General features: G+C 43.5%; 1 protein-coding gene and 1 non-coding gene across 2 annotated transcripts; both read left to right on the top strand.

Moving 5' to 3' along the window:
- Positions 1-561: 561 nt before the first annotated feature.
- borcs7 (BLOC-1 related complex subunit 7) lies at positions 562-20,117 on the top strand. Its single transcript, XM_087998725.1, has 5 exons — positions 562-763; positions 9,587-9,649; positions 11,404-11,447; positions 12,499-12,519; positions 18,873-20,117. Exons 1-5 carry the CDS (start codon positions 566-568, stop codon positions 18,922-18,924), a joined length of 378 nt encoding a protein of 125 aa, XP_087854851.1. The 5' UTR covers positions 562-565; the 3' UTR covers positions 18,925-20,117.
- Positions 20,118-21,560: 1,443 nt separating this feature from the next.
- trnai-gau (transfer RNA isoleucine (anticodon GAU)) lies at positions 21,561-21,641 on the top strand. The gene has a single exon. It is a non-coding gene; the product is annotated as a tRNA-Ile (tRNA).
- The last annotated feature ends 268 nt before the right edge of the window (positions 21,642-21,909 follow it).

Genomic DNA, 21,909 nt, shown 5'->3' on the forward strand with positions numbered 1-21,909 from the left:
CCCACTGCCTGTCTCTGTCCCACTGCCTGTCCCTGTCCCACTGCCTGTCTCTGTCCCACTGCCTGTCCCTGTCCCACTGCCTGTCTCTGTCCCACTGCCTGTCCCTGTCCCACTGCCTGTCCCTGTCCCAATGCCTGTCCATGTCCCACTGTCTGTCTCTGTCCCACTGTCTGACCCTGTCCCACTGTCTGACCCTGTCCCACTGCCTGTCCCTGTCCCACTGCCTGTCCCTGTCCCACTGCCTGTCTCTGTCCCACTGCCTGTCCCTGTCCCACTGCCTGTCTCTGTCCCACTGTCTGTCTCTGTCCCACTGTCTGACCCTGTCCCACTGCCTGTCCCTGTCCCACTGCCTGTCTCTGTCCCACTGCCTGTCCCTGTCCCACTGTCTGACCCTGTCCCACTGCCTGTCCATGTCCCACTGTCTGTCTCTGTCCCACTGCCTGTCCCTGTCCCACTGCCTGTCCCTGTCCCACTGTCTGACCCTGTCCCACTGCCTGTCCCTGTCCCACTGTCTAACCCTGTCCCACTGCCTGTGCCTGATGCAGCCTGCTCTCGCGGTTTTGAAATGCGGAGAGGGCGCCCTGGGCTTCCCGTAGCGGCGCCCGGGGGTAAGATGGCGGCGGTGGCGGCGGGGACAGCGGCGGACGCTCAGGCCCGGTACGGACAGTCGGTGAAGGGTTTACTCTCGGAGAAGGTCTCCACCTGCACCACGGATGTGATCGCTCTCACCAAGCAGATCCTGAAGGGGTCCCGCAGCTCAGAGGTACCGGACATCAGGGGGAGGGGGGGTCTTCACATCATCGCCCCCCACCCCCACCCCCACCCTCACCCCCCACCCCCACCCTCACCCCCACCCCCACCTTCACCCTCACCCCCACCCCCACCCCCCACCCCCACCCTCACCCCCACCCCCACCCCCCACCCCCACCTTCACCCCCCACCCCCACCCTCACCCCCCACCCCCACCCTCACCCCCCACCCCCACCTTCACCCCCCACCCCCACCCTCACCCCCCACCCCCACCTTCACCCCCCACCCCCACCTTCACCCCCACCCCCACCTTCACCCCCCACCTTCACCCCCACCTTCACCCCCACCCCCCCGTCCTGTCGCCCCCCCCCCCCGTCCTGTCGCCCCCCCCCCCCCCCGTCCTGTCGCCCCCCCCACCGTCCTGTCGCCCCCCCCCACCGTCCTGTCGCCCCCCCGGTCCTCTCGACCCCCCCCCGTCCTGTCGCCCCCCCCCCCCGTCCTGTCACTCTCCCCTCCTCCAACCTCCACCCTGTCACCCAACCACAAGTCTGTCACCTTCGCCCAACCCCTCTTGCCTCTCCTCTCCCTTTTGCTCCCCCCCACGATCTACCCCAACCCCTCTCTCCATCTCCTCCCTCCCCTACCCCTTCACTCCGATCCCCATCCCCTCACCTTCTTGCCCTTCACCCACACAAGGATGGTGCAGGGGAGGTCTGACCCAGTGATAGACCCGGTGCACTGACCTCTCCCTCCACCTGCGGATTCGGGGCCAATTTGCCTGCACCACCACCATTCCCCTACCCCTAGAACTCCCAAAAGGTTCTGAGCTCAAGATGAACTCCACAGGGAGGGGTGAGTTGGGGAGAGATTGACCTGGTGACCCTAGCTGGCGCCTCTCATGGAACTGAGGGAGTGCCTCACTGTCAACGGCGTCATTTGTAATGGCTGGCGTCCACTTGGTACACAGCAAGATCCCACAGACTGCAATGCATTGAATGACTGGGAGACCCCGTACAGTTCTGTGCATCCCCTTGTGTGCGATTCTGAGGAAGGGTCACTCGACCTGAAACATTAACTCTGATTTCTCTCCATAGGCGCTGTGAGACCTGCTGAGATTCTCCAGCAATTTCTGTCTTTGTTTGTGACCAGGTACTATCCCCACCCCACCCCACCCCAGGTCCAGACATGAAATGAAAACAGAAGATGCTGGTGATGCTTGGCAGATCTGGCACATTGGTAGAGAGAGAGAGAAATAGAGATAACATTCTGGGACTGATGTTTTGGAGATCACGGCGGGTCAGGCAACATCCATAGAGAGAGAAAGCAAGCTAACGTTTCAAGGAAATGGGTTGCTACTAATGCAGCCAACCCATTTTCAACTATTCATAGCTCCTGAAGAAGAGCTTTTGCTTGAAACGTTGATTCTCCCTGCTCCTCAAATGCTGCCTGACCTGCTGTGCTTTTCCAACACCACACTCTCAACATTGATACTCCAGCATCTGCACCTAGCTAGCTTGTCTTAGAGCCATAGAGATCTACGGCAGCGGAAAAGGGCTATTACATCCAGATCAGTCAAATAATCCACCTATCTTAATCTTATTTTGCAACTCTTGACCCATAGCCTTGGCATCGCAAGTGCCCATCTAAATTTTAGATCAGAGTGGTGCTGACGAAGGGCTTTTGCCTGAAATGTCGATTTTCCTGCACCTTGGATGCTGCCTGACTTGCTGTGCTTTTCCACACTACTCTGATCTAAACTCCGGTTTCCACCATCTGCAGTCCTCACTTTTGCCTATCTAAATACTTAAATGTTCTGAGGGTTTCTGTCTCTATCATTGTCACAGGCAGAAAGTTCCAGATTCTCACTACACTCTGGGTGAAAAAGTTTATCCTCACATCTCCTTTACACTTCCTGGCTCTTAGCTTAACCTATTACAAATCGAATTAGGCAAGATTTGGAGAATGTGGATTGGGAGCTACAATTTGAGGGTATAGAACATAGAACAATACAGCACAGAACAGGCCCTTCGGCCCACGATGTTGTGCCGAACATTTGTCCTAGCTTAAGCACCCATCCATGTACCTATCCAGTTGCCGCTTAAAGGTCACCAATGATTCTGATTCTGCCACTTCCACAGGCAGCGCATTCCATGCCCCCACCACTCTCTGGGTAAAGAACCTACCCCTAACATCCCCCCCTATACCTTCCACCCTTCACCTTAAATTTATGTCCCCTTGTAACACTCTGTTGTACCCGGGGAAAAAGTTTCTGACTGTCTACTCTATCTATTCCTCTGATCATCTTATAAACCTCTATCAAGTCACCCCTCATCCTTCGCCGTTCCAATGAGAAAAGGCCTAGCACTCTCAACCTATCCTCGTACGACCTATTCTCCATTCCAGGTCAACATCCTCGTAAACCTTCTCTGCACCCTGTCCAAAGCTTCCACATCTTTCCTAAAGTGAGGCGACCAGAACTGCACACAGTACTCCAAATGTGGCCTTACCAAGGTCCTGTACAGCTGCAACATCACTTCACAACTCTTGAATTCAATCCCTCTGCTAATGAACGCTAATACACCATAGGCCTTCTTACAAGCTCTATCCACCTGAGTGGCAACTTTCAAAGATCTATGAACATAGACCCCAAGATCCCTCTGCTCCTCCACCTTACTAAGAACCCTACCGTTAACCCTGTATTCTGCATTCTTATTTGTCCTTCCAAAATGGACAACCTCACACTTGACAGGGTTGAACTCCATCTGCCACTCCTCAGCCCAGCTCTGCATCATATCTAAGTCCCTTTGCAGCCGACAACAGCCCTCCTCACTATCCACAACTCCACCAATCTTCGTGTCATCTGCAAATTTACTGACCCACCCTTCAACTCCCTCTTCCAAGTCATTAATAAAAATTACAAACAGCAGAGGACCCAGAACTGATCCCTGCGGAACTCCACTTGTAACTGGGCTCCAGGCTGAATATTTACCATCTACCACCACTCTCTGACTTCGACCGGTTAGCCAGTTTTCTATCCAACTGGCCATATTTCCCTCTAACCCATGCCTCCTGACTTTCCGCAGGAGCCTACCATGGAGAACCTTATCAAATGCCTTACTAAAATCCATGTACACTACATCCACTGCTCTACCCTCATCCACATGCTTGGTCACCTCCTCAAAGAATTCAATAAGACTTGTAAGGCAAGATCTACCCCTCACAAATCCGTGCTGGCTGTCCCTAATCAAGCAGTGTTTTTTCAGATACTCATAAATCCTATCCCTCAGTACCCTTTCCATTACTTTGCCTACCACCGAAGTAAGACTAACTGGCTTGTAATTCCCAGGGTTATCCCTATTCCCTTTTTTGAACAGGGGCACAACATTCGCCACTCTCCAGTCCCCTGGTACCACCCCTGTTGACAGTGAAGACGAAAAGATCATTGCCAACGGCTCTGCAATTTCCTCTCTTGCTTCCCACATAATCCTAGGATATATCCCGTCAGGCCCGGGGGACTTGTCTATCCTCAAGTTTTTCAAAATGCCCAACACATTTTCCTTCCTAACAAGTATCTCTTCTAGCTTACCAGTCCGTTTCACACTCTCCTCTTCAACAATACGGTCCCTCTCATTTGTAAATACTGAAGAAAAGTACTCATTCAAGACCTCTCCTATCTCTTCCGGCTCAATACACTGTCTCCCACTACTGTCCTTGATCGGACCTACCCTCGTTCTCATCATTCTCATGTTTCTCACATACGCATAAAATGCCTTGGGGTTATCCTTGATCCTACCAGCCAAAGATTTTTCATGCCCTCTCTTAGCTCTCCTAATCCCTTTCTTCAGCTCCCTCCTGGCAATCCTGTATCCCTCCAACGCTCTGTCTGAACCTTGTTTCCTCAGCCTTATGTAAGCCTCCTTCTTCCTCTTTACAAGACATTCAACCTCCCTCGTCAACCAAGGTTCCCTCACACAACCATCTCTTTCCTGCCTGACAGGTACATACATATCAAGGACACATCGTATCTGTTCCTTGAAAAAGTTCCACATTTCCACAACATCCTTCCCTGACAGCCTATGCTCCCAATTTATGCTCCACAGATCCTGTCTTACAGCATCGTAATTACCCTTCCCCCAATTGTAAAACCTACCCTGTTGCACGCACCTTTTTCTCTCCATAACCAAGGTGAAAGTCACAGAATTGTGGTCACTATCACCAAAATGTTCACCCACTAGCAAGCCCATCACTTGTCCCGGTTCGTTACCAAGTACCAAATCTAATATGGCCTCCCCTCTGGTCGGACAATCTACATACTGAGTTAGAAAAGCTTCCTGGACACACTGCACAAACACCGCCCCATCCAATCTACTTGATCTAAAGAGCTTCCAATCAATATTTGGGAAGTTGAAATCGCCCATGACTACTACCCTGTGGCTTCTGCACCTTTCCAAAATCTGTTTCCCAATCTGTTTCTCCACATCTCTGCTGCTATTTGGGGGGCCTATAGTAAACACCCAACAAGGTGACTGCTCCTTTCCTATTTCTGACTTCAGCCCATACTACCTCCAAAGGCAGATCCCCCTCGAACTGCCTTTCTGCAGCCGTTATACCATTTCTAATTAGCAACGCCACCCCCCTTCCTTTTTTACCACCCTCCCTAATCTTACTGAAACATCTGTAACCAGGAACCTCCAACAACCATTCCTGTCCCTCTTCTATCCACGTTTCCGTGATGGCCACAACATTGTAGTCCCAGGTACCGATCCACGCCTTAAGTTCACCCACCTTATTTCTGATACTCCTTGCAGTGTAAATCCACATCTGAGATGTGGGAATCTTTTAGAGAGTGCAGGACAGACATGATTCTGTGAAAATGAAGGCAAGGAATGGCAGGATTCAGCAGCCTTGGATGATGGGGGAAATTTTCAGTTTATTTGCAAAAAAAGAAGCATACCCAAGATCTAAGCAACTAAGTACAGGCTAAATCATTGAAGAATACAGAGAAAGTAGGAAGGAGCTGAAGTGGGGAGTTAGGAGGGCTGAAAGGGGCTATGAAATGTTCTTTGCCAGCGGGGTTAAGGAGAATCCTAAAGCATTTTATACACATATTAGAACAAGAGGGTTGCGAAGGAAAGAGTACGCTCACTCAAAGATAAAGGAGGGAGGTTATGTGTGGAGTCAGAGGAAATGGGTGAGATCCTCCAGAGGGGAAAGTCTCTTTCTGGCTACTTTACCTGTTCCCTCATCGTTTTATAGATCTCAGTCACGACCTCTCCTCAATCTCCTCTGCTGTCAAGAAAACCACCCCAGTCTGTCCAATGTCACTTCCTAATTGAAACTCTCCAGACCAGGTGACATCCTGGTAAATCTCCTCTACACCATCTCCAGTGACATCACATCACTCTTATACCATGAATTCCAGAAGTGCACACAATATTCTAGCTCTTCTTCCCTAGCTCACTATCAACAATCCTTTTTGTCTGTCAACCTTTCTTTTTCTGTTTTTCTCTGGGCCCCCTCTCCACCTATCCACTCGCTTCTTCCCCAACCACTCGCCATCATCAAGCATTAATATCACCTTTTCCTAGTTGCAACTAATACCAAAGAAGGATTTGAGACATTAACTCTATTTGCTCTTCACAGTTGCTGCCTGATCTACTGAATTCCTCCAGCATTTTTGTTGTTTATCCTTCTAAACCTTTCCTATTCCTGTATCTGTCCAATTTTATTTTGAATATTGTAACAATACCTGCACCTACTATTTCCTCAGCAGTTCATCCCATATACCCCTTTTAAATCTTGCTCCTCTCACCTTAAAATTATGCCCTTTACCACTGAACTCACCACTGTAGGGAACCTTTGTTATTCACCATATCTACATACTACCTGATTTCATAGACTTCAATAAGGTCACCCCTCAACCTTCTACACTCCAGTGAAAAACGTCCCAGCTTATCCAGCCTCTCCTTATAACTCAAACTCTGTAGCCTTAGCAACATCCTCGTAAGTCTTTATTGCACCCTCTCCAACTTAATTATATCCTTCCCTTGGCAGGGCGACCAGAACTGAACACAGAACTCCAAACATGGCCTCACCAATGCTCTGTACGACGATTATCTGATTTCCCAACTCCTATCCTCAATGGTCTGAGCAATGAAGGCAAGTGTGCCAAATGCCACCTTTATTGAGTCTACTTATGATGCAACTTTCAATGAACTATGTACCTGAAACCCTGTACCTCTCTGTTCTACAACACTTCCCAGGACTCTATTATTAACTAGAGAGGTCCTGCCCATGTTTGTCTTAACAAAATGCAATATGTCACATTTATCTAAATTAAACTCTATTTGTCACACTTTGGCCAGTTGGCTCAATTGATCAAAATCACTTTAAAATCTTAGATAATCTTCCTCCTTATTTCCTACACCACCAATTTTGGTGTCTTATGCAAGCCTACTAACCATGTTCCCATATTCCCATCCAAATTGTTTATATAAACAACAGTGGACCCAGTACCAATCCCTGCAGAATATTGCTGGGCTCAGGCCTCCAGTTGTGAAAACGACCCTCTATTATCGTTAAGCCAATTTTGTAGCCTGAATCCCATGGGATCTAACTTGGGGTGGGTTTTGCCATTTTTGTTTCCAGTGTCAGCTCAACACCAGGGTCGTCTCTCCAAATGTGTTCCTTTCTTCAGGCTTTGCAGTTTTTTTTGATACAACTGACTTGCTTGCTGGACCATTTCAGAGGGCAGTTAAGAGACGATTGCACTGCTGTGAGTCCGAAATCCCACCAGAATGAACCAGACCAGGCAAGGACGATATAGATTCTGAATTAGTGGTGATGGAAGAGCACAGCAGTTCAGGCAGTATTCCTGATGAAGGGCTTTTGCCCGAAACGTCGATTTTACTGCTCCTTGGATGCTGCCTGAACTGCTGTGCTCTTCCAGCACCACTAATCCAGAATCTAGTTTCCAGCATCTGCAATCATTGTTTTTACCAAGGATGATATAGAGTGTTATCATTAGGAATGGATGTTGACTGCAAATATGTATGTTGTTCTTCCCAAAAAGAGGATTTTGTTTTGGAGTTCTTTGGACCTATTTTAATTTGCAGATATTCAGCATTGACACTGAGTGAACTGGTGGATAAGTGAAATTTACCTGTGGCGTTGAGACAGAGCTAATGTTTTCTCCTCTTAACCTGTAAATAATAAATCTCAAAACCTAAACAACAGATATCAACAAGTTTTGGAGTACTGATAGGATATAGCCCAGGAAATAATGGATTAGTTTTTGGTGAATATGCAGATGTGAATTCTGGATTTTTTTTCAAGAATCAAGGGAGATGGGAAAAATTAATTTTGTTTCAAGAAAGTCATTTGATTTGAATATGTGGTTTGTGGCAGCTGTTGTGGAATTTGTCACAACTGTCAAAATATATGAGCAGCATTTTCAGAGCAGGTTGTTGGATATGGGATTGGTCTGCAGATTCCTAAGATTCCTCTAATTTCATAATTAGTATTTTTTCTTTTTGTAGCTTTGATTGCAAACTAGTCAGGGAGACGACTCGGGAAAGGGTGGCATAATTGTAATAACATTGAGTTAACACATTGTAGCAGAGATAAACCCTCTCTACTGAATGTTTCTTTTACTTCTTGCAGTCAGTCAGTCTGAACTATTGAAAGTACCTAGTCATATAGTGATTGATTTTCATTTGAGTTGTATCTGGGGTTATTAACACTTGTTTTGGTGTCAGTGGGAATAATTTGAAGTAAGGTAAATATGAACAAAGCACTTATTGAAGTTTACTTATTTGTGGAGTTTTTTTTTAAGATTATTTGTGTTGTGTCCTTTTTTGTTTTCTCCATGTTTGCTTTGGAGAATTACTGTCCTTTACTTCTGCCCTTGTCTTTATACCGGTCAAGGTAGAGAAGTCTCTGTTCAGGAGCTGCTATTGATGTTCCGAGGCTGTTCCAGTTAGAATATTTCAATCCAGTTGAAGGTCGAGGCTTTTCTATGAACCTTTAAATCCGTAGTTGTTGAACAATTGAGGTTTTCTTTCCGTCGTCTTGTGGCTGTTTCGTTTGCCAACTTCATCCAATCATTAAGTGCTAAGTGTCAGTTTGATATTTCCTCATCAACCTGTTAAGAGATGTTACTACATACCTCCGGAGTAGGTGAGACTTGAACACTCATTGGTAGTGTCCCTACCTGTGGACCCAATGTTGAACATCAGCTGTGCCCTCAGTGGGTTTCCACTCACTTTCTCTCAGTGATGGTTCCTCTTTGAGTAGGTGGGTTACAGACTCAAACTGTGCTGCTGAACTTTGAGGACGTAATCTCAGCCGATGACTGAGGAACTACTTCACTGTTTAAGATTTTTTTATTGGATGGAATGCTGAAATGAGCTCCCATATTTCCTTTCAGATAGATATAAAAATCCTACAGTACCATTGGAAGAAAATCACATGCTTTGGCCACTTTGTACCCCCCTACCCACAGTAAATCAGATAATCTAGTTGCTTATATTCCTCCTCCAAGTTATCTTGGTGTCGACAACTTGGCTTCATAATATCAATTATTGTTTCACAGCCACTGCATTACTTCTGGAAGTGGCCTGAGGTGTGAAACGTCATTTCTGTTTTTGATTTTATTTTACTCGTGAAATACACTCCATTGAAACTTTACTTCCAAATCAACAAAGTTGAAGTTCCTGAAAGCTCTGAAAATTGCAGTAGTGTATGTTAATTCTACCTGGCGAGCCATTAATATTTGCTGTTACAAAGTTTCTGCAGTGTTTTAAGGAGTATATTGTGATTTTGTTTCCTGTTTCAGCTCCTTGGTCAAGCAGCTAGGAACATGGTGATGCAGGAGGATTCGATACTACACTCCGAGGATGTGAGTACTTCATCTCTCAACCACTTGCATCAAAGCAGTCCCCTGGGAAATGTTCCTTTCATAATGTTATTTACTTCACAGCTGGTTCTCAAAGCACAACACCTGTTTATATCGTTGTCAGAATCAACAAAAAAGTATATCTACAAAAAAAAAGGGGTTTTGACTATTGTACTTTCACTCCTGGGTCCAGCGCTCGAACCTCAGCTGACACTCCCAGTGCAATCTCATCCACTATTGTTGTGTGAGATGTTAAATCAAGGGCCCATGTTAACGTGAAGATCTGGCCACAATTCATGAGAGACAATACACAGCGTCCCCTGAGAATGAATCAGCACTTATATGCTTGGTGTACAGAACACAAAGATTGGTGGGTGTGAAATATAAAATTAGCCACCTGCATTTGAAAATGCACCTTGGTGGAACTTCTTTAAATTGAAGCTTGGAAAAGCCGTAGCCATATGGTCTCTCTTATGTTATGGATCAGATCAAACCACCTCAAAATATATTAGGCATATAGTCCAGACGCCAACTTTTTTTCTTATTTTAAAGTTAAATGAAAGGTGGTATATTCTGGATGCAATTTGACTGGTTAAACTACCAGATCTGGAGCAAAACACACTTTATTGATTCACTATGGTTGAAATACAACAACTAAAATAAGAAATTGGAATAACTAATGGTAGGTGTATTTTTTTACGAAGATGGGGGATTTAAAGTCTGGGGTCATGCATTTAAGGTGAGAGGAGAGACATTTGCAAAAGACACGAGGGGCTAATGTTTTAAACGGAGGGTGGTTCACGTATGGAACAAACCTCCTGGGGAACTGGTGGATGTGGTTACAGAGTTACAATGTTTAAAAGATACTTGGATACGTACATGAATAGAAAAGGTTAAAGGGATACCAGCCAGGAATAGGCAGGTGGGACTAGTTTACTTTGGGATTATGTTAGGCATGGACTAGTTGGATCAAAGGGTCTGTTTCCACGTTGTATGACTTTGACTGTATTGGAAAATTTAACAGAATAATAGATTATTTTACTATGAAACAATAAGTGTTTTAGTGTAGTAACATCCCATTAAAAACACCCCTGGCAAAGGCAAAGTCAATAAACTTGATTGTCTCATACGCAATTCTGGCCAGGAAAAGCATCAAGAGAAGACTCTGGGTGAGAGAGAGAGAGAGTAGCGGGGAGAGATGCATGGCAGCTTCCACATACAGCTTCAAGACCCCAGCAATAAGTGCAACTGAAAACCTAAAACTAAAAATTCTGGTTCTGTAGGAGTTTGACCCCACCCATTCAGGCTGCTTCTATTGTTCCACCTTTTTTAAAAAAAACAGGCTTCACAAGCTGTTTATGGATTTGCAATTGGCAGCTCAGAACCTCTGCCTTAAGAACTCTCTTCAAACAAAAAACACCAGGACAAAATACAACTCTTAAAGCCATAATATCATCACATTCACAACCTCAAGTTTTTCAATGTGCTTTTCAGTTAATGAAGTGTATTCTGTAAACGTGAGGAAATACTGTGTGCACACAGCACATTCCTGCAAGCAATGTGCTCATGACCAGATACACATTTTAATTCTGTTGCTTGAGGATAGATACTGGTCCAGAGACTGGGGTATATAAAATTCCATGGAATAAAAAGAGTCATTGTAGTTTCTTTCAGCTCTGTTAATTTCACTTCATTATTCTTGATCACTTCATTTCTTCACAATATTGTGTTCATCATTTGGTCCTTGTTCTTGACAGAGCCTGCGTAAAATGGCAATTATTACAACACATCTACAGTACCAGTAAGTATTATTCCTTTTCTCTTTGTGTTCTTCCTTTCTTCCCTATCCAATGTTTTAATTTTTTTTATCATCCAATGTCAGATTCTGAGCTCCATCTGATTTTTTACAAAAATGTTCAGAGTAAAGTTGTCAAACCCTGGGAACTTGCCACTAAATTGAGAAGTTCCCGTGAGGGCTTGACTCAAGAAAGGAGGAAAATTTGGAGGAAGAGAACAAGAAACTGAGGGAAATTTAGAATATAAAAATGTTCACAGTAATTGAGCTTCAGGGTAAGGTCCAAAAGAGACAGGAGCAAAAGGAAGCCATTTGGCCCATCGAGTCTGCTGTTTCATTCAACAAGATCATGGCTGATCTGATAATCCTCAACTTCATTTTATGGCCTTTTCCCTATAAACCTTACTCCCCTTATTGATCTAAACATCTGTCTGTCTCAGCATGGAATACACTTAATGACTCAGCTTCAACAGTCTGCTGTGGTAAAGAATTCCACAGCAATCTCTTACTCTGAGATTATCCCCTCTGGTTCTAGAGTCCTCCATAAGAAGAAACAACCTCTCCACATCCATTCTGGGAAGCCTCCCAATAATCTTGAGTGTTTCAATAAGGTCTTCTCTCATTTCACTAAACTCCAATGTGTACCGGCCCAACCTATTCAACTTTTCCTCATACGAAGATCCCTCCATAATTGGAAGCAGTAGAGTGAATCTTTTCGAGACTATCTCCAATGCCAGTATATCTCTCCCTAGGTAAGGGACCCAGAATTGTTCGTAGTGTTCCAGATATGTTCTGAGTAGTGCCTTTTAGCAAAACCTTTTATACTCCACTTCTTTTAAAATAAAAACCAATAGAACATTTACCTGCTGAACTTGAATGCTATTTTGAGTAATCCATGCTATGATTTCTGGGATTCAGTATTATGTTGGTTAATATCTTTTCTATAAATGGGAAGCAGATTTGTAGACTCCAAAGAAAATGCTTTTGGTAAAATGTATTTGATATTCTTGCAATTAAGTTTCTTTTAACTAACCGTAAACTTCTTCCTCCCTCTCAGGCAGGAAGCTATACAGAAAAAGTGAGTATTTGCTGTAGTCTTGTTTGCAGATTCGTAAACTTAACTTCAGTTAAAATGTGATCATTTTCTATGGAAGGAGTATCTTGATTTCTCCATTTCTGAGTGTCATACTAGTCTTGGGTCATGTGACTGAGGGATTCCAAAGCAGGTGAGCTGTGATAGGGTGGCATTGTGTGATGGTTGTGGAGGTTGTCACCAGCAGATTTGCAGATAGAGAAGATAACAGGTTGAAAGCTCAGTTCAAGGTCAAACAGGACAGCATGATATCCATACAGCCTGGTTCAGCATCAGACAATGGTTCAATATGCTAGAAATCTATAAGGAAGACACAAAACACTGGAAAGGCACAATTGATCAATTGGGTCAATGGGCTGAAGAGTGGCAGATGGAGTTTAATTTGGATAAATGCGCGAGGCATTGCATTTTGGTAAAATAAAGGCAGGAGTTATACAATTAAAAGTAATGTTGTACAACAGAGAGACCTAGAGGTTCAAGTAAATAAATGTTTGAAGTTTGCATCATATAGATTAGGTGGTTAAGAAGGCATTTAGCATTCCTTCATTGCTCAGACCTTTTAGTACAGGAGCTGGGACACGAAGTTGAGGTTGTACAGGATGTTGGTGAGGCCTCTTCTGGAATACTGTGTGATGTTCCGGTCACCTTGTTGGAGGAAGGATATTATTAAAGTGGAGATGGTTCAGAAAGGATTTTACTAGGATGTTGCTGGGAATGGAATGTTTGAGTTATAACGAGAGGCTGGATGGGACCTTTGTCAGTGGATCATAGGAGGTTGAGAAGTGATCTTTTAAGAGGTTTATAAAATCATAATGGGTATAGATAACATGAATGGCAGGTGTCTTTTCTCTAGGGTGGTGGATTTCAAGACTAGGGGACATACTTTTAAGATGAGAGGAGAAAAGTTTTTAAAAAGACACGAGGGACAGCTTTTTTACACAGAGAGTGGTTCATGTGTGGAATGAACTTCCAGAAGAGGAAGTGGCAGATAAGAGTACAGTTACAACGTTAAGTATGTGAATAAGAAATGTATGGAAGGATATGGGCCAAGATCAGGCAAGTGGGACTAGATTAGTTGATCACTGTGCCATTCCACGGCTCTATAAGTCAATCAGAATCAGGAAGTGCAAGGTGGTGACTGCTCACCCACAATATATTTGCCCACTTAATTCTCCTTTTAAATGTTGCTGATTTTTTTCCCTGGGCTATATTTTGACTTGCTGTATGTGGGGAGAATTGCAGAAGTGTTGTTGAGGTTGCTATGATGACGCATTGGTTAGCTAATACTTTATTACTTGCATGATGCATAGTTATTACACTCAGCAGGTCTGACAGTACCTGTGAAGAGAAAGCGGAGTTAATGTTTTGAGTCCAGTGAGCCTTCTTCAGAACTGGACTCGAAACACTAACTCTGCTTTCTCTCCACAGATACTGTCAAACCTGTTGAAATTCTCCAGCAATTTCTGTCTTTGTTTCGGATTTCAGCATCTGTAGTTCTTTTGTTTTACTACACACATACATGTGGATAACCGACAGATATGCTGAATGCACAGTAGATTGTCTAATACTGTAACATATTCATTAAAGAATAGTACACAAGGTGTATGCCAAAGAACTTAATGCCTGAATTAAAGAGTGACATTGGGGAAAGGTCAACACAGTTTTCAAATCAAATCTAAACCTTGTACTCTAAGTGTCTGACGTGGGTTATTTTCAGTTCTTTTTCAATTTCAGTAAGTTGGATACAAAATTGGCTTAGAACATAGAACATTACAGCACAGTACAGGCCCTCGATGTTGCGCCGACCTGTCATACCCATCTGAAGCCCATCTAACCTACACTATTCCATGTATGTCCATATGCTTGTCCAATGACGACTTAAATGTAGTTAACGTTTGTGAATCTACTACCGTTGCAGGCAAAGCATTCCATACCCTTACTACTCTCTGAGTAAAGAAACTACCTCTGACATCTGTCCTATATCTATCACCCCTCAATTTAAAGCTATACCCCCTCGTGCTCGCCATCACCATTCTTGGAAAAAGGCTCTCCCTGTCCACCCTAACTAACCCCCTGCTTATCTTTAAATGTCTCTATTATGTCACCTCTCAACCTTCTTCTCTCTAATGAAAACAGCCTTAAGTCCCTCAGCCTTTCCTCGTAAGACCTTCCCTCCATACCAGGCAACATCCTAGTAAATCTCCTCTGCACCCTTTCCAAAGCTTCCACATCCTTCTTATAATGCGGTGACCAGAACTGTACACAATACTCCAAGTGTGGCCACACCAGAGTTTTGTATAGCTGTAGCATAACCTCATGGTTCCGGAACTCGATCCCTCTATTAATAAAAGCTAAAACACTATATGCCTTCTTAACAACCCTGTCAACCTGGGTGGCAACTTTCAAGGACCTGTGTACCTGGACACCAAGATCTCTCTGCTCATCTACACTACCAAGAATCTTACTATTAGCCTAGTACTTTACATTCTGGTTACTCCATCCAAAGTGAATCACCTCACACTTGTCCGCATTAAACTCCATTTGCCACCTCTCAGCCCAGCTCTGCAGCTTATCTATGTCTCTCTGTAACCTACAACATCCTTCGTCAGTATCCACAACTCCACCAACCTTAGTGTCGTCTGCAAATTTACTAACCCACCCTTCTACACCCTCATCCAGGTCGTTTATAAAAATGACGACAGCAGTGGACCCAACACCGACCCTTGCGGTACACCACTGGTAACTGGACTCCAGGATGAACATTTCCCATCAACCACCACCCTCTGTCTTCTTTCAGCAAGCCAATTACTGATTCAAGCTGCTATATCTCTCTCAGTCCCATTCCTCAGCATTTTGTACAATAGCCTACTGTGGGGAACCTTATCGAACACCTTGCTGAAATCCATATACACCACATCAACCAGTGTATTTTCATCCACCTGTTTGGTCACCTTCTCAAAGAACTCAATAAGGTTTGTGTGGCACGACCTACCCTTCACAAAACCGTGCTGACTATCCCAAATCAAATTATTCTTTTCTAGATGATTATAAATCCTATGTCTTATAACCTTTTCCAACACTTTACCAACAACTGAAGTAAGGCTCACTGGTCTATAATTACCAGGATTGTCTCTACTCCCCTTCTTGAACAGGGGAATCACATTTGCTATCCTCCAGTCTTCTGGCACTATTCCTGTAGACAATGACGATTTAAAGATCAATGCCAAAGGCTCGGCAATCTCCTCCCTGGCTTCTCAGAGGATCCTAGGATAAATCCCACCCGGCCCAGGGGACTTACCTATTTTTACATCTGCAGGATTTCTAATATCTCCTCCTTGTGAACCTCAATCACACCTAGCCTAGTAGCCTGTATCTCAGTAATATCCTCAACAACATTGTCGTTTTCTAGAGTGAATACTGTTAAAAAGTATACATTTAGTGCTTCCTCTATCTCCTCTGACTCCACACACAACTTCCCACTACTATCCTTGATTCGCCCTAATCTTACTCTCGTCATTCTTTTATTCCTTAAATACCTATAGAAAGCCTTAGGGTTTACCCTGATCCTATCCGCCAACAACTTCTCATGTCTCCTCCTGGCTCTTCTGAGCTCTCTCTTTAGGTCTTTCCTGGCTACCTTGTAACCCTCAAGTGCCCTAACTGAGCCTTCACATCTCATCCTAACATAAGCCTTCTTCCTCTTGACCAGAAATTCCACTTCCTTCGTAAACCACAGCTCCCGCGCTGTACAGCTTCCTCCCTGCCTGATAGGTATATACTTATCGAGGACACACAGTAGCCTTACCTTGAATAAGCTCCACATTTCTAATGTGCCTATCCCCTGCGGTTTCCTTCTCCATCCTATGCTTCCTAAATCTTGCCTAATCGCATCATAATTGCCTTTCCCCCAGCTGTAACTCTTGCCCAGTGGTATACACCTATCTCTTTCTATCACTAAAGTAAATATAACAGAATTGTGGTCGCTATCACCAAAGTGCTCGCCTACTTCCAAGTCTAACACCTGGCCGGGCTCATTACCCAGTACCAAATCTAATGTGGCCTCGCCCCTTGTTGGCCTGTCTACATACTGTGTCAGGAAGCCCTCCTGCACACACTGGACAATGAATATTTGGAAAATGAAGTCCCCCATGACAACTACTCCATCTCTCTCACTCTTATCAAGAATCATCTTTGCTATCCTTTCCTCTACATCTCTGGACCTATTCAGACGCCTATAGAAAACTCCCAACAGGGTGACCGCTCCTTTCCCGATACAAAATTGGCTTGGTCAGAGCTGACATAGGGCTGAGGGGCGTTTTTCTGATCGGAGGATCTGGGAACAGTGGTGTTCAACAAGGATCAGTGCTGGGACTTCTGTTGTTTGTAATATACATAAATGATTTGGATGAAAATGTAGGCAGTCTGATGAGTAAGTTTGCAGACATGAAAATTGTGTCCCGCATAGTGAGGAAGGTTGTCAAAGGATATAGCAGAATGTAGATCATTTGGAAAGTTGGGAGGAGCCATAGCAGGTAGAGTTTAATCTGGACGAGTATGAGGTGATATATTTGGGGAGGGTCAGTTGTAGGAGGAAGGTATACAGTAAATGACAGGACCCTTAGAAGCATTGATATACAGAGGGATCTTGGAATGCAAGTCCAGAGCTCCCTGAAAGTGAGGGAGGAAAGTAGGTTGTGCAGAGGATGTAGGAGACTATGAGAGGACATAGATAACTTGTGTGAGTGGGCAAAGATCTGGCAGGTGGGGTGATGTGGGGAAAGATGAAATTGACCATTTTGGCAGGAAGAATAAAAACTAACCATATTAACTAAATGGTAAACGACTGCACAGCTGTAACATGCAGAAAGATTTGGGTATCCCAATGAAGGAATTGGAAAAGGTAAATATGCAGCTACAGCAAGTAATTGCGAAAGCTAACAATGTTATTGTTTATTGCGAGGCAAATTGAACACAAATAAGGAAGTCACATGCTTCAGTTATATAGGACTTTGGTGAAACTATGTCTGGAATACTTTGAACAGTATTGGTCTCTTTATTTAAAGAAAAATGTAGATGTGTTAGAAGCGATTCAGAGAAAGTTTATCAGACTAATACCTGGAATGGAGTTGCCCTCTTAACCTGTCCTACCTGTTTGTCTTCCTTCCCATCTATCCACTCCACCCTCCCCAACTACCTATCACAATTACCCCCACCTGCATCTACCTATCGCCTTCACAGCTACCTTCTCCCCAACCCCACCCCTACCCTCTTATTTATCTCTCAGCCCCCTTCCCCCTCCACATTCTTGATGAAGGTCTTAAGCCTAAAACGTCGATTCTTTTGCTTATTGAATGTTACCTGACCTGCTGTGCTTTTCCAGCACCACACTTTTCGACTCTCATACCTGGAGTGGGCAGGTTGTCTTATGAAGAGAGACAGACGGATTGAAACATTAAATCCTGAGGAGTCTTAACAGGGTGAATGTGAAAAGGATGTTTCCTCTTGTGGAACAATCTAGAGCAAGGGCTCCCAAGACATGTCAATAAATTATACAAACTTGAGGCTGCAGCACTGATCCCTGTAGTGTCCAACTCATTACATCTTGTCAACCAGAAAATGACTCATTAATGCCTACTGTTCCAATTAGCTAACTGATCTGCTATCCATGTTACCCTGTACACCACAAACTTCTAATTTCCCCAATAACCTTTAGGTTGTACCTTATCAAATCCCTTCTAGAAATCTACATTACAAAAACATGCCTTCTGAATATCTTGAAGACAGAAGTAGATAGATTCTTGTCAAGTAAGGAATTGAAAGATTTTTAGAGGTAGAGGGTGATATGGAGTGACCCAGTCAACTGTAAGTTTATTGAGTCAGAAGTCACATAACACCAGTGGTCTGAAAGCTTGAGATTTCACATAAACCTGTTGGACTATAACCTGGTGTCGTGTGACTTCTGACCTTGTCCACCCCAGTCCAATACCGGCACCTCCACATCTTGGTTTTATTGAATAATGGAGAAGCTCAATGAGCCAAATTACCCACTCTTGGTCTTAACTCATATATTCATATCAAGTTGAATGAGAACAGATATAAAGCAGTATTTATTCTCCCAGGTATTGAAAAAGCAGCATGTTCAAACACTAAACAAGTGTACCTCCTTAAGATGTAAATATTTCTCAGTTGACACAAGTTATTTCATCTATTATCCTGATTGCTGGAAACTAAAATCATGAGGGAGGGATGCTGATTTTATTTATAAAATTAAGAAATGTTGGTGTAAAACCAGATCAAATAACCCACTTTCTTCCTCCCTTAATTAAATGTTTTGACAGTGTTGAACTTTCTACAAATCTTCAAGACCAGCTGAAGCATCTGTTGAAATGAGATGAAAGATGGCGTGAAGGTGAATAAAAGGAGCTGAAGCCCTGCAGGTAGTGAAGTATGATGGGGCGGAGGGAAGGAAACTGTGAGAGCTACAATCCACCAAGAACCATGTTCTTAAGCAAACCATTCAGCTTTTATGTGCAATGTTTAGAACCTTTTCCAGGTGCTCCTTTGACTTAGTGGTGATGAAAAACACAGTGGCTTCTGCTCAGGTCAGATACATAGTGTGCCTGTTGAGTATGAACAAGTTGGCTTTGTATGTGTATAGATTATTAACAGCAAGATTGGCTACAGTCCTTTACATGATAGTTCAGGGGAGGGAGAGCAGATAATGGGGAATTCTATATCTTGTGCAGAATCTGGAAGTGCTGACTTTGCAATGCAGCTTTTATAGTCATTATGTATGCAGTACTGATATGAATTTCTAAGTCATTAATACTTGAATGCGCTGTTAAAGGTAGAGAATTGATATGTTCGAGGAGAAGAATCCAGACAATAATACTGCTGTACCTAATATTTGATCTTTCTAACAAGGTTAATACTGTAATGTCAGTGCACTGATACATTAAAATGTATTCTTGAACAGTGATAGAATTGAATGCTTTGCATATGTTCTAATTGCTTCCTGGGTTAAACATCAATGGTGCGCTGTCAATATTCTTAGCTAAATTACCATTGGGAAAATAAGTAGTGAGAAGGGCGTTTGTCAGTGATTTATAGGCATTTTAAAGTGTATTTCATATCGAATTGAACAACTCCATAAACATTGGCAAAACAGGCTTTCAGAGCCCTCAGATTAATATTGTATAAGGTTCACTGCTAAGTTATATTTGTCAGTGGAAGTGGCATTAACATTTTGTTATATTGTCCAGTGATCCCAGCTCTTTAAGAATTATTGACAGCTTGTCTTTGTGGTGACTGCTGCCTTAATCTTTCCTTTTCCAATGTTGTTTGGGTCCATGCTTCCCCTGTGTATATGAAAACTGCCTCATTCTGCACATTAGTATCCAGGAGTGTGACAATGTAATAAGTACCAAGTTAACATGCAGGCTTAATATTCTGTAGCAGAACCCTCTGTATAATATGTGTAATCATGCATTGTGATGTTAAAATGTATATCTGATTTTGTTTTACTTGTTACAAAGCTGAATTTAATAACTTAAGCTGAATTATTAAAGCAAACGTGCAATGTGTTATTTCTTGTTCTCTTTTTTTCCTGAATGTCTTTATTGTCTATTTTTAACTGATATCATTTTATTTAAGACCTTTGCTTCTCAACTCTGTAACATTAAATTCCCCTCTATAGCTGACTCAGTGGTATTAATGAAATTTACTTGTTATACTTGGACTGTAAAATTTAAAAAGCAAGGAGAAATAGCAGTTGCTTCCACAATCTTATCATTAATCATCATCATCACATCTTACAAGCAGCTGATTGAAACTGTTTGAAGACTTGACTCTGCCTGAAATCAGCCTAGCTTTTTAAATTTGATCAGCATTTATTGAACTGCATGCACAGCATATTATACGGAATGTTTTTGTGGTTGATTTCAGTGAGAATTGAAAATCGTTAGCATTTCTTGGGTGAGATAAATATCTGTGGTGAGCACAGACAATGTAAGTGGCAAGGACGATACAACAGGAGACTTTTGGGAAAACAGTAGCAATGTTTTAGGGATGTCCTCAAAGCTTCCCTGGAGAGATTAAACATCATTATCTAATCATGGGCAACTCTGGCTCGGAACAAACCAAGATGGAGAAGGTTTACTTAGGGAGGCAATGAATGGATCCAGTGACTTTGTCAGGAACATGTAGAGGCAACATCGAGACATCCAAAGAAGCACATAATCCTTTACCAATTTTTAAAGCTGCACTATTGAAAGCATTCTATCCAGATGCATCACAGCATGGTATAACAACTGCTTTTCCCAGGTCTTTAAGAAACTAGAGAGAGTTGTGAACACAGCCCAGTCCATCACGCAAGCCAACCTTCCTTCCATTGACTCCGTCTATACATCTTGCTGATTCGGAAAGACAGCCAGCATCATCAAAGACCCCTCCCATCCCGGCTAGAATCTCTTCCAACCCCTTCCGTTGGGCAGAAGATACAGAAGCTTAATACATACCAACAGATTCAAGAACAGCTTCTTCCCTACTGTTATTAGACTTGTGAATTAACCTCTCAAAAGTTAAACCTAATGCTGACCTCACTCTGCGCACCTTCTGTGCACCTGTTAACAATTGTATTCCTTGTTTTCTTGAATTGCCCTAATGCACTTTGAATGGTTTGACCTCCCTGTACTGCACGCAAAACAAAACTTTTCAATGTATTTAGGTACATATGACAATAAGTCATAATTTTTTTTAAAAATCCATTCACCTGACCCTGCGACAACCATTTGCACTGCATGTGGCAAGAGTTTCTAGGTCATACTTTGGACTTGTCAGCCCGTTGATGCAGAATGTGAGCTGGTAGTCCCTCAGGATGTTGTCAGAGAAAATCATTTAACTTGAATGCAATTTCAACAAAAGTCACTGATGGTTTTAAGAAATCGCACAGTTGTGTATCTGATTGACAGAAAATATTAACAAAATCCACTTGGTCTGCCTGTCACTTTTTCTCCCCTCCTTGTGTAGGTCGATTAGCTCAGTTGGTTAGAGCGTGGTGCTGATAACACCAAGGTTGTGGGTTCAATTCCCACGCTGTGGCAGGGCCACACTTGCAGGGTCTGTTTGTTAGGGTGGCACGGTGGCTCAGTGGTTAGCACGGTGGCTCAGTGGTTAGCACGGTGGCTCAGTGGTTAGCACTGTGACCTCACAGCGCCAGGGACCCGGGTTTGATTCCACCCTAACTTGCACATCCCTGGATACTGTGGGACAATTTAGCATAGCCAATCCACCCTAACCTGCATATCCCTGGGCACTATGGATAATTTAGCATAGCCAATTCACCCTAATCTGCACATCCCTGGACAGGGGGGATCT

This window comes from Chiloscyllium plagiosum, unplaced genomic scaffold (genome assembly GCF_037043375.1).
Source record: "Chiloscyllium plagiosum isolate Xiang-an unplaced genomic scaffold, Cpla_swu_hap1 HiC_scaffold_22, whole genome shotgun sequence".
In the NCBI taxonomy this organism is placed as follows: Eukaryota; Metazoa; Chordata; class Chondrichthyes; order Orectolobiformes; family Hemiscylliidae; genus Chiloscyllium; species Chiloscyllium plagiosum.